Raw genomic sequence first — 13991 nt, forward strand, 5'->3', positions numbered from 1 at the left:
ACTAGACACATTGTGGTGATCATTTTGCAATACAGATATCCAATCATTATGTTGTACACATGAAACTAATACAATGATACATATTAATTACACCTCAATAAAAAAAAAAATCCTGTTTTTCTCCACTGCAGTAGGTTATAGATTTCTTGACCCTTTGTGGTAAAGAAAATGGAATCGACTGTAGTGACTTTAGGAGTTCTATATTTGACTGAATGTCTGATAGAAGCTGTTTATTAACTCTTATTCATAAGAATGGGGTGCTGGGAGGAAAACATGATGAATTAAGGATTTGGGTTAATTAGTTTCTGATAATGAAATGTTTTGTGTATTTCAGTTGGTGTTTGGAAATAAAAGTCATTAAATTTGTCATGTATGGTGTCAACCATTGCTCATTAGTTCCTAGAAAGAAAGGTAAAAATAGTTCTCTATCTTGAAAAGATGGGATTTTTTTTTTTACCTCATTCCTAAGAATTCTTAGTTTTTTGATACACACTGTATTATATATAAGCTTTTTTCAAGTTGGATGAAAAGTTAAATAGACCCCAAATAGTTCATTAGATTGATGTATAAGTTAACCATGATTATTTTTAGTCATATTCATGAAGAAATTCTCCTTTGCTTCTCTGATCACTTGTCATCTAGTTAGCAATTTTTTAAAAGCCGGCCTAATTGAATATGAACCGTCAGAAGATGCGCTTGAAGGGCCATCTGCTGGCCCCAGCCTCATCAACACAGACAGCTTGTGCTGGCGGCTCTGATGGCCGCCTGTGCAGACGGAAAGACGGATGTGGTTGCAAAGATTTAAAATCTCTAACAAGAAGTCAGGAGTTCTGGCATGCTGGAGTTAGTTAAGATGCTGGCCACATGTGGTGTGTCCCACATGGGACAAGATGCTGGTTCCACAGGGTCCCACAGTGTCTGCTAGATGATCTGTTTGTTCCCCCTGCTGCTGTTTAAACTCCCCTCCCTCCCTTTTTAAGAGCAGGCATTCTCTCAGCTGTGGATTATAAGAATGTGTGACCAAGTGGTTTTGAGAAAGGAAAAAAACAAAACATACTTGTGTTTCTTTTTTCAGGTGCCATGGGAGATTGGTTAACTAGTAAAATTAGATGGCTTAATTAGAATTGCTTTGTAGTCAAAGCCCAATGTCCTTTATTCAGTAGCCTTTTCTGCTCCCAGCAGATTCTGATTACTCACAGGTGAAGTTCAGAGCTAATTTTAGATTATTCCTGGAATGCCTCCGTTTCATTTGCTTTAATTATTTCTACCAAATGATGGCCACTTAAAATATATAATTGTAAACTCTACGATTTAATTACAGAGAGTAATTCTTGTGTCAAGTCCTTGCACCTGACTTCTGATAAAGAAGAAAATCCTGTGTGACAGAGGTACAATTCTGAGGCAGAGGGAAATAAGTGTGTTTTTCGTAGGGAGGGTGGAATAGAACCACCACCATGTGGAAGCAGAAACTCCAATTTCATGTGATGAAGAAATGCTTGTGGCATGCGGGGCAGATGGAGTGTGAAATAGCGTCAGGAAAAGAGGCACCCAGGGACCTTGGTTTTAAAATGCAATTTCAGAAGGAATGCAAGCAGACTTCTGGATTTCAGACAGCTTGGCATTCTGGGGAAAGAAAAGATTTCAATTATTGACGCTTTTTTCCTTTAATCAAAAAGTCAAGACAGAATCATCCAGCAGCTGCAGCAGTCTTGTGTCTTTCTCATTGCCATCAATGACAAGTGCTTTATGCATGTGACACAGGTTTTCCTTTTTGAAATCAAAATTTAAGATTTGCATGGCCAGAAAGCTCCAAGGTCGTCATTTTCTGCAATGGAGCTTATTTAGGGAGCTGGTAAATGAAGCTCCTAAAGAACTGAAACATTCAATCAATGTTTTGTCAAATGATTCTCAGCTAAACTAACCCATTTTACATCAGGCTGGAGCAAGGATTTTGAAATAACAGTTAGAAAGCTACCTGGACCCCTCAGCTCCCTTGACATCGTGTGAGGTCAGGTTGCTGACCCTGTCGGGGGTAACCTGTGGCCTGGAGATGAGCGGACTGCGGTGATGAGTTCTAGAGCACGGTCCGTCCATGCCCACACGGCTTCCTGTTACCCTCAGAGGCCAACCTTATGTCTTTGTGGAAACATGAACTGCCTCACCTTCCACGCTTAACTTCAAATCGTCACTATTTCTTTTCTTCATTCTTGACCCCACTCCTTGTCAAAGATGCTTTCCTTGTGTCCTTCATTGTGGACCTTCTCCGTCGTTCGTTTCTCTCCTGTTCCCTCTACCCTGGCTTTCATCCGCTTTCCTTTTTCATTCTTGCCATTTATTTTCTTCTGCCTATACGCTTAGGCAGAAGATGTTTTTACCGTAAGCCTTTTTCTAGAAAAAGAGATCACATCTTTTTTCCACTGTGTGTCTGCCATTTTACAATTCCATGTTTTTTCTATCCACTAAAACTCTTATATTAAAGACAATTCAAATTCTGACTTGTAAATCCAGTGTTTTGGGTTTTTTCCCTTCCCTCATGGTCACCTTCCTCAGCCTCTCTGTGTCCTAAAATTTTTAAACTTCCCCCATGACTTTCATATAATCATCTTGGTTTTCTTCCTTTTCCTTTGACAAATACTTTCTCTTTTGTGGAGCGTATCTGTTTTCTCAAATTCCATTTTCATTTTAGGGTTGATAAATTTATAAATTATGTTTCTAACACCAATGTTCTCTGAATTTTTTTGAAATCTCATAGTCTTGCTTCTTTTCTAGGCCCATCACATGCAGTCAGTTTCTTTTCTCATCTCAAGTTGTAGTCATTTATTTCATCATTCTTATGAGAGAAAGGTGATCACTTACTTTGTGCATCAACTCTGATAACCACCCCATGTGCACATTGGACAGATGATAGAAGTGGGAGATACTCTCTAGATTTAAACTATTTGAATCCAGCCTATTTTGAAGCATTATCTGTTACCCTTTCCTTCTCCTCAGTCGTCTTTGAAAATCTGTGTAGACATTTAAAAGATGTTTTACCTAAGAAAATGAGAGCTGTTGACATACTGAGGTGAATGTGTATACAATGAGTGTGTGTATGCGCGCGTGTGCACGTGCGTGTGTGTGTCTTCCTGCCTTTATGGTAGTGCAGTGAATAGGAAGAGCAGAAAGGGTGACTAGGGGAACGTCACATGTATGAATTAAAATAGTGACTTCTGCTTGATACTAAGAGGTAGAGTATTAATAGTATTCCAGAATAAAACTCTCAGACATCTTTCAGAGGGGTCTGGGGCATTCATTATTGTCTGGGTACCTCCCTGGGGGGTTAGAAAGGTCAAAATTGGGACCGGCAGTAAATCTAAAAGGTAGAACTAGATCCAGGACCAAGAGTCAAGGTGATTTTAGGAACTAACGGCAGTTCAGGCGTAGGGGCAGGCCAGGTGCAGGGGGTGCATAGAGGCTGGTAGTAACACAGCCAGGTCCAGGGTTCAAAAGCTCAGTGAACAGGCAGGTCATTGAGCATATAGACAATGAAAATCAGAAAAGCAAGAGAAACCAGAGTTGGGTGCAAACTCTGGGTCATGAGGAAATCACAGTACATCCTTATTTCTTGGTCTGGAGCTGGGTCCTGCTGAGTGGATAGCCCAAGAGCCCACAGAGAGACTGAATGAGCCAGGTTAGGAAAATGGAGTGTGGTCCCTGACTAGTGGAGGTGAGCAGGATCAGAAAGAAGGCAGATCCGAAGATGACTATTGAAGAGATCGCAGAGGACATGCAGAATTTTCTAGTGTGAATAATCCAGACTTAGAAAGAAGGGGATGTTCAAGTGGCTCAGATTAACCACAGCAGTCACAAACCCTGTGTCCTCATTTTTTGCCAGAGGATGAAGAGTAGTGACTTATTTAAGTCTATGAATAGTTCTGTACTGAACCAATACAGTTTTTCTATACATACACCTTTTCATTTTTTCATGCTTATTGAGTTCCTAATTAGAAAGCTAGTAAAGTACCTGGTCACTGGTCAGTAAATATTTACTGACTGTGCTCTGTGTCTGTAGACTGTTCAGATACACTCTGTACTGCAATTGCCCACTGTTGATGTGTGAATTAACAGCTGTTCTCACTCCTGTGGGCCAGGATAGGAAGCCTGATGCTGTGTCGGCTTCCTGTTCATCTGCGCTCATTGGGGTGATGTTCCACTTGATGGAGGTTTCAGGTTAATTGAAGGTTACATTATTTAAAATTATTTCAGATCGTTTTGGGTGGGGATTTTTAAAATAAGCTTGTATGCTAACAATTGTTACTGATAATAATTTGATTTTTATTTAATTTTGATATTGATAAAAATCATTATTATAGAAAACTGCAGAAACCATGCCGAACAAAATGAGAAGCACCCTGTGACACCACTTCACAGAAGTAACTGCCCTTAACACTTGGGTGTATTTCTTTATAGCTCACCCCCCCCCCCCCATCCCTTGTATTTTACCAAAATTGCGGTGTTATTGTGTATGAAGTTTTGTATCCTGATTATTTTACTAACTGATGGTTACATCTGAACATCTTTCCCCACCCATAGCTGTACATTAATAACTGTAATTCTACTCAGGGCTGTACCATCATTTATTTAGCACCTTAAACTTTTAGGTTATTTATATTTGAGTAAATTAAAACAACTTTCATATAGGTATCTTTCTGCAAAATATTTCTCTGCCTAATTATTTCCTTAATGTAGATTCCTAGAAATGTAATTATTAGTTAAAGCATACCTAGTGTGCCTCTAGAAGGAAGGGCCACTTGGCAGTTTATGATTTCAGTGGATCCCTGGATTAAACCCACAGATAATGAAGTAGGGAGAGAACACACGGCCTCACCTCTGATAAGGAGTAAACATGGCCTGGGGTCTGGTGACTTGAGTGACCTAGATCTCGTGCTGGGTCCTGGTCTGCTATCTAGTTGGTTTCCTAGTTCAAGGGAAGAGGATGAAATCACTAGTAGACAAGCATGTGTTACAGCCAGAGGTGCCACGTGCCTAATGGCGGAAGGGCTTCTGTGTGTTTTTGTGGTATGAAGATGAGAGCGAACGCTACCTTTGTGGTATCTTACCAATGTAATATTAGCAATTATTTCCACCTACTCACTGTTGCTATTGTGAAATTCCTGTTTTCCTCTGAACGTTCATTACACATTTAGCCTTTCAGAGTCAGCCTTCCTAGAGTTTTGAATCCGTGCTAGCTAAATTAGGCTGAAGTCCCTTTTTCAGTTCCTAGTTCTAAACTAGCAGTCGCCAGGGCCTGGAGAGCGGGGGGTGAGGGGGGCATAGTTACGAAAGGGCAACCCGAGGGGTTGTCACGGTGTTAGAACTGTTTTGTGGCTTAACTATGGCGCCTAAATGGACCTGCCCATGTGATAACATTGCCCAGAACTAAATAAACACACTGAAAAATGGGCACAAATAAAACTGGGGTAATTTGGATAGGATTGGTGGATAGTTTCTATGCTGTTACCCTGATCGTGATATGATGCTGTGGTTTTTCAAGAAGTTACCATGGGGGAAAATTGGTTAAAAGGACACATGGGATCCTGCTGTATCAGTCCTTATAATGACATGGGATCTATAATCATTTCCGTAAGAATGTCAGTTAGAAGATTTCTGCCAGTTCTGAAATTGAGAAATTTTTGATAATGTGTGGTATTTTTGCTCAAAGACAAGTTTGAAACCAGCTTGTTGCACAAGTACATCTTACCCGTTTTTTCAATAAGTTTGTCTGCTGTGAACAGAAGGGACACATGTTTTTAAACACTTTCCTATAACTACGTTTTTAAAAAAGTGAAATAATTTTCCTTTTTCTTTTGCAGCCATGAAGACTTTGAATTTATATCAGGAACACGAATGCGCAAACTCGCTCGAGATGGCCAGAAGCCTCCCGACGGTTTCATGGCGCCCAAGGCCTGGGCTGTGCTTTTGCAATACTACAAATCCCTGGAGAAAGCCTAAGCTGCTTGTCAGTCCCTGCGTCTTTGACACTTCATGGAGTAACCAAGGGGACCACATGGCTACTGTTGGCATTTCTTTACGGTGGTGTCTGTCTGGACACTCTTCCTAAAAACACACCATTTTCCTTAACTAGCATCAGTCTTGGTCTGCCTATGAGTTCTGTTTTGAACTAGTGTAACACACTGCTGGTTTTAATGTCTCTCTTCTACTGATTATAGTTAGTATTCCTCTAATACAATTTTAAAATCTTGTCTTTTTATGTTTATGCTTCTGTCTCATGATTTCTCCAAGCTGTTATATTAGTTGTAGCCAATAGTATACACACCGAATCTCATTTTTCATCCCTTGAAAAAAGGGAAAAAAAATCCACTAAACAATAAACTCGGCTAGACCTTGTTCTGGGACTTTTATAAAACATGTGTAGCGATTAGATTTCTTTTCTACATTGAAAACATAAACTGTTTCCTTCCTTTTGATCCGCTATTGATTTATTATCTGTTATAATTAAAGTATTCCTGTGATCTGTGTAAGCCCAGAATGAGCTTTCTTTATTCAATAAAATTAAACCTTTTGACTTATTTATGTGATACATTTATTGTTCTGTTTACAAAAGATTTGTGAAGTTTCTGATGGAGGAGGGAAAATACAGGTATTTTTATTACTGGACTCTAATTAGCTCCTAACACTGTTGCAAATGAATTTTTAAGTTGGGAAAATAATATAATGCATTCTTAGCATATCCAAAAACTTAACCTATTATCCTAAATATTTCTCTAATATTCTTGAACACCTAAGTCAGTGGTTCCAGTAAATAGAGAATGTTAGAGGGGGGTAAGGGGTGTCGGTTGTCCATTTTGGAGGGAGGTAACATACCAAGTTTGCTCTTGTAGAATATCCTCAAGTTGAATATTTTAGTGAAGGTGCTTGTTTAGGAGCTGGATATACAGTTTTGGTTGAGGTACTAGCTCTTTTGATTTGCAATCATACTTTCTATGATTGGGCCTTAAAATTCAGCATTATAAAGAGATGGCAGATTATACATGGGTATTGTGTGTTGTCATTAATACAGGAGGGAATAAGATATTACCAGGTAAGGAAATAGAAGGAAACATACAAAAAAAAAAAAAAGGTAAGAATGGATAATAAAGGGAACCAATAAGTGAGAAAGTTGATAAATACAGAGGAAATGGAGATGCTGAGTAGATATTTTCTAGTGGATATGTAAGATATGTTCACTGTGGATACAGGATAAAGTATGAGCAGGTGATTTGAGGATATATGGATGGATATGTTGATGGAAAAAATTAGAAGTGATCGTTGAGTTTACTTTCTTGGTACTGCATTGTCTAGACCTCTCTACTTAGGGAAGAGCTCCTTTATGTAACTGTATGACGGTTGAAGGGCACCATAGATTCTCCCTTTCTGACCCCAGAGAGCTAAGGTGTGATGGTAACTCAACTTAGCTAATTCAGACACTGCAGCCTGCAGTGCTGAGTGTGTAGGAAGTGATGCAAAGATGTAGAGACAGGATAAATCATGGTTTTGGGGTGGTGGTGATAGAGTTCGGATCCTGGCGACAGTGAGCGTCCGGTGGAGGTGGCACCCATGGCAGTTGGGTTTCCTGTGCAGAGTAGTATCCTGTCTGGAATATCCAGTGTCATGGCCTTGAGTCCTCTGCCACCAGCCTCCTTTCATTCCTGACCACTTTCTAAGCCGCATTCTCTTGCATTTTCCATCAATTCTGTAACATACCCACAGCCTTCTCATTCATTCTTTTGTTACCTAAATTATCTAGGGTTGCTATTGTTTGCTACCAAGTATCCTCATCATTACAGGTGGGATGTGAAATAAATGTATGTAACACACAAAAATTATTCTGCTGCTAAATTGCCCCATGATTTTTACAGTCAGCAGCATGAAAAGTTTAAAATATAGAATATAAAATTAAAGAAAAACTTGGCACTCAGCAAATTTAATGTCTTCAAAATTATCAAAATAAACTCATGAAATGAAGATTAACAGCATTTGGGTGAATTGTAGTCTAAGGAGTAGCTGTGTTCTATCATATAACTGTCCCTTGAGAGTCTAGCTCCCACTGTGCCCCCGGCTTCCAACCCACCAGAGAGGGACATGATGAAAACATGATTGTAAGCCCCTGTGCCTTTGGCATTGGTCCCTCCCTTGTGTGTTCCAGAGAGATGGGGAAGCAAATGCAAGCACCCAGTGACCTCCACCAGCCCCACAGGTTGGTATGTGTGTCTTGAATCTGCAAGTCTGATGATTTATGCAGAAATTGTTTTTCCTCTTCCCAGTTCATTAAAACGTGCCCAAACCAATCTTTAAAACTTTCAACTCTTACACCAAACCTGTCCTGCCAAGTGGTCTTGGAAATCTCAGTACCCATTTAATCTATCCATCAGCTGGAAAAGTGAATGGAAAAATAATTTTTTTTTTGAAGGAGGAAAAGAAAGTGTAATCATCTTGGCAGAAATATAATGTTTTAAAGCTGTCAAATCTTTATTCCACTATGATAATCAAGACCACATATTTGAATTTCCAAAGGGGGAGCAATTATGTATATCTGTTGGAAGTCAGCATTCAATTACTTACTTTATCAGGAAAAATTCAGAAGTCATGCTTCTCACATGTGGTATATTTTTATTAGCACATATGTATCCAGGGGTGTGTTGGCTTACAAAGTAAAAGTATTTGCCCACTGGGACCCTTATGTGTAGGGTATATTTCTTAGAGGGCCTACAATCCTTTTTGCTTATATTTCTCTGGGATTCCATTCCCTACCCAACACAGTTTCATCCTGAATGTAATTACATATTGTATAAGGTGTGCAAAAATCATCCTGCGCCTAACTCCCAGTCTTTTCTGGCCCAAGATAACAGCTGGCCTCACTAGAGACATGTACTTGAGGACTATAATTGAACAGAGGTGTGTGAAGGTTGACACTTCCTTATCCTCATGTCCTGTTTCCCCAGGTTCCCAAGGAAAATGGCACCAGCATTTAGGGCCTAGAATTGAAGAACTCATAAATAGGAAACATGGACCCTTACCTCTGTACCTGTGCCAGCACTGAGCTCGCATGATCATCTGCCTTTGTTAAGAAAAGGAAAACACCTCCGCTGAAATGATCTGGAGCATTATCCACTCTCTGCTCTCCCTCCAGCAGCTTTGGCTTATCCTTGAGAAGTGTTTGTTCTTGTCAAGAGTTTACTCCAATTGCCCAAGAGAACTTAGGCACCTGTTAAAAGGAAACATATAGTGCTGGGGCCTTGCTGCACAATCAGTTCCCCAAGAAAAAAAAAAGCAGCTGAGTTCGAGTGATTCAAAGGAAATCCTGAGTTACGTCTGACTTAGCTGGATCCACTGCCTTGCTGCCCTGTACCTGCCCTAAATGACTTTCAGCCTCACTGTGTGGCTGTGCTATTTTGTGCCGACCAGGGACATATATATTCTATATAGGTATATATGTAGGAATTTGACTTGAGATGTGAGAAAATTCCACTGGGCAGCCACCGAAGAATTTTGCGTAAACATTAAAAGTTTATTTATCTAGAGGTTTTGGCTTCAGCAGGGGCACAAGCTTAAGGGAGAGTATAGTTTTGAGGTTAGGTATTCAGGCTGTGAAGTCAAACTTGACCAATTCCTTGTTGGTTGTGTGACCTTCAGCTTCATGAGGCCTTGATGTCCTTACCTGGAGTGAAGATTATAGCCAGGAATTCATGAAGAGCGCTGCTCTAGTGTTATTGTTATTATTTTATTGAAGGATGTAGTCTATTGACCAAGAAACATAATGATACCAACATTTATGAGATTAGGTTTTATAATCTGTTTCATAATACTATTCTCTAGCCCTCTGAGCAAAGTGAGTACAGCTACATGTTAGTTACAAATCTAAAGACATTCAAAGCACAGTGTTCAGCGACATATTTTTCCTCTCATGTTTTCCTTGTGCCCAACTTCCATGATTCCCAGATTTAAAAAAAAAAAAACGAGTATTTTTTTTGCAAAGGAAAGAATACACAGAAAAATATGCACATTTGCCTAAAGCAAGCATAGATTAATTCAAGTGCAAAAGAAAAGTTACTGAAAAAATGATAGCACTTTGGGAAAGTAGAATCAACTGGAAGAGATATCTTAATATATGGAGGAGAAGATAGGGATTGGAAAGAGTTTATTCTCAACATTAAGTTTAATGAGAAGATTTACTTTAATGTGGTCATTAGTTATGTTAAAACAATTTTACAAGAGTTACACTTTTTTAATAAAAGCTGAGTTATTTGTTGATACTGCTGATCAAAGCATAAAATCTTAAATATATTTAATTTTAGATTTGGGAGTATAAGTGGTGCTTTGTGTACTAGCAAATTATTTGTATCTTCTGTGAATATAACAGGTATTATTAAGATATTAGGAATATGAAATACAAAATTGTATGTTTCCCAGAGATTTCCATACAGGTTTTTTTCCTGTTCATGAAGTCAAAAAAAATCTCATAGCAAAGAATAGGATGATCAATAAAGAGAAGCAGAAAATTTAAACTTATCTTGAATAAATATCAAAATCTTAATAGCTAACGTTTGCTGAGTGCTTACTATATTATTTGCTAGACACCATGCTAGGTGTTTAACGCTTATAACAACTGGAATAGTAAGGAATATTAAGAAAGGAAAAGGAAAAAACAAAATTTTAAAATGAGAATTGAAATAATAACTGAGTATAACTTTTTAGAAGAGAAAATTAAATTTAGTGTGTGTGTGTGTGTGTGTGTGTGTGTGTGTGTGTACATGTTTTCAATTTATTTGGATAACTACCAAAGAGCATTATTGCGGTATCGCGTAATAAGATTATGCCTAATTTTTAAGAAACTGTCAAACTATGTTATAAAGCGGCTGTACCAGTTTGCATTGCCATCAGCAATAAATGACAGTTCCTATTGCTCTGCATTTTTGTCAGCATTTGTCGTTGCCAGTGTTCTGGATTTGGCCATTGTAATGGATGTGTGATGATATTAGGGATCTCCTCTTTGAATTGTATCTATGGCCCCGTTGTCCTCTCAAATGCTCTGAAGCATGGCCAGGCAGGCCTAGTGTTCACAATGTAACTCTTACCAAAGAGTGGCTTTCTAGTAGAGATTTCAAAAAATGTTCAGTAATGATTGATGATGAAATGTTGTGTCTATCTTTTCCAGTTTTAAAAGCCACCCTCATCTCTCGGTTCTTGGTCCCCCCTTCCACCCCTGAAGCCAGCAACATTGCACTTCTCTAACTATTCTTCTGTAATTACATTTCCCTCAGACAAAAATCAAATTTAACCTTGGTGAAGAGGTGGGATATAAGATAAATGTGCAAAACCCCAAATCTCTGTATTAATAATGATTGACTACAAAGGAAAATGCCTGTCAGAGGAAGTCATCGAGAGGCTGTGACCACTGGTTGACCTGTGAGCTGGACCTGGGCGACTGGAGTCTCCTCAGCCACCCGCCCCTAGCCCATCTGTCCTTAGAATGTATGCTCTGCCTCCCATCCCCCGACCCCCGACTCCTCACTAGGAGCCATTTCAAGGACACGGCCTTGACAGAGCACTGTGTTGATGAGCCCATCTGGACAGGATATGTGGCAGAACCACATAAAAGCCTCTGTATAAACTTTTAAGATTCTGGTGTGTGGGTGTGGGGTCTGCTTGTCTTTTGGCACCCAAGACAGGCCTCATATGCGAGTCCCCTTTCTTATTAAACTGCCACCTACCAGTGTGGAGTGGGCTGTCTCTATCTTTCGTCTTTCTTTCCCCTCCCCCGTGTGCAAGGGCTGGCTTCAGGTTTTAGCTGAAATCAGACAGAATTTCTGAAACCTGGGAAACGTCCAAGTTACATCCCAGTAACGATGGCCACACAACTGTAAAATACTAAGGAACCAAATTAAGAAGAAAAGAAACAGGGTTTATTTTAATAACGAATAAAATTTTATGAAAGAACATAAATCAAGGTCTAAAAAAAACTGGAACAGTACACCATGGTCCTAAGGGGAAAGACTTGATATCATACAAATGTCAATCTTTCTAAAAGTCATAAATGTTTGAGGCAATTAAAACCTGAATGCATGTTTTTTGGGGGAATTAGGACAGGATCATTTTTATTACTTCATTTGGAATAATAAATACCAAGAATAATCAAGATAATTATGAGAAAAGCAAGGGGACACAACTTACCAGCTGATCCAGACTCATAAAAAAGTAAGTAGTTGTTTTATTTTTTCATTTTTATTTATTTTTAATTTCTAGTTACTTTTTAAAAAAGAAAAGATGTTATTTATTTACTTTTAGAGAGAGGGAAAGGGAGAGAGAAATAGAGGGAGAAACGCCTGGGAACCTGGCCTGCCACCCAGGCACGTTGCTCTGATCAGGAATTAATCCAGTAACCTTTTGGTTTGCAAGCCGGCATCCGGTCCACTGAGCCATACCAGCTAGGGAAGTAGTCGTTTTAAAGCACTGAGCTTTGGGATGTATTGATATACAGTGATAACTAATACAGGGAGTACAGCTCATGTATTCTAACTCGGGTATTCTCAATAGCTGAGATGGCTGGGGAAATTCAGTTGTGGTAAAGTTAAAGGAAAATTAAAGAATCTGGAGTAGGAGATAGAAGCTTTATGCTTAAAGGAGCAATGCTAGAATCAATTAGAACAGTAGTGGCAAGGTATGTAACACAATTAGGCAAACGTATATATTAAAAATACAGTTTGCAAGGATTTGGATTTATGGCAGGCCCATCCTGTGTCTCTCACAGTGCCCCATGCCAGAGCAAACTGTGCCCTTGAACCGTTGCTGGCCTCTGCCCACAGGCTGCAGGCACTGAAGCAGCTTACACAGTGAAAAAAAAAGAAAGTGTGAGTTACTGAAGTATAAGACAGAATATGTCTTTGATAAAATAAGAAAAGAAGCAGATAAGCAGAATTCCCTAGACCAGGAGTTGGCAAACTATGACCTGGCTCGCTGCAGATTTTTGTAAATAAATGGTATTGGAACATAGGCACACAATGTGTCTCTCTACTATCTATGGCTGCTTTTGTGCTCCAACAGCAGAACTGAGTCTCTGAGACAGAGACCCCAAGACCCAAAAAGCTGGAAATATTAACTAACTGGCCCTTTATGGGAAAAATGTGCTGACCCTTGCTCTAGACCAGCGATTTTCAACTGTTTCATCTCATGGCACACGTAAACCTAATTATTAAGTTCTGTGTCACACCAAAAATATAATATTTGCTGACCTGACAAAAATATAGGTACAATTTTGACTTCTTCACACCAAATGGCTATTGTTGTGTTGGCTGTTGTCATTTCTTTATTTGAAAATTTAAGGGAAAAGACATCAGTGCCCCTGAAAATTTGTCAGGCATTACATGTTTTAAGAATTCTTGTGGCACATCAGTTGAAACTTGCTGTTCTAGATTGACAATGACTTCCTCAGCATCAGAGTTGCAACTACAAGGAGGGGACAGGATTGGGGAATGGAGCAATACACACAATATTTAGTCTGCATATCTCACCCTTCTGTTTCCCTCTCCAACTTAGAGGTATGGGGGTGGGTAGGGGGGGATGACAGAGGGGAAGAGTTCCAGAAACTTCAGTGAATTTAATCCCATGAAGTCAAAGATCAGGATGGCGCATGCTCAACTGCCTCTTATCAGGAGAGTGAGACTGGCTGTCCCAATAATTAAGTTGGGTCAGCCGTCCATTCTGACTGGCTTTGGGGCTGTTATTGACTGAACTGTTTACTGAATAGATCACAGTTTTTAGCATCATGTCGATCCAGCAACATTTCTTCTGGTAATGGAAACTAAAAATTTGTGAATACACATAATTATATCTTTAAAGTAGATACAATGCAGAGAATAAAAATAAATATAAATTTTAATAAGCAATAATTCCAATAGTAATTTTTTCACTTCTACATTTACAGTTAGTGTCCAGGAAATTACAGCTTTGCCAAG

The 13991-nt window shown here is 39.2% G+C and overlaps 1 protein-coding gene and 1 non-coding gene across 2 annotated transcripts in view; both read left to right on the plus strand.

The window, feature by feature from the left end:
• PAPSS1 (3'-phosphoadenosine 5'-phosphosulfate synthase 1) overlaps positions 1 to 6551 on the plus strand; it is an 88337-nt gene extending 81786 nt beyond the window's left edge. The window contains exon 12 of the mRNA XM_054591646.1: positions 5853 to 6551. Coding sequence (XP_054447621.1) covers positions 5853 to 5991 — 139 coding nt within the window. The 3' untranslated portion in view covers positions 5992 to 6551. The remainder of the gene's footprint in view (positions 1 to 5852) is intronic.
• Positions 6552 to 12742: 6191 nt separating this feature from the next.
• On the plus strand, positions 12743 to 12872 carry LOC129085471 (small nucleolar RNA SNORA42/SNORA80 family). The gene has a single exon (XR_008530722.1). It is a non-coding gene; the product is annotated as a small nucleolar RNA SNORA42/SNORA80 family (small nucleolar RNA).
• Positions 12873 to 13991: the final 1119 nt, after the last annotated feature.

The sequence above is a fragment of the Pteronotus mesoamericanus genome, unplaced genomic scaffold (genome assembly GCF_021234165.1).
Source record: "Pteronotus mesoamericanus isolate MK-2021 breed Mesoamerican mustached bat unplaced genomic scaffold, CSHL_Meso_final scaffold_232, whole genome shotgun sequence".
In the NCBI taxonomy this organism is placed as follows: Eukaryota; Metazoa; Chordata; class Mammalia; order Chiroptera; family Mormoopidae; genus Pteronotus; species Pteronotus mesoamericanus.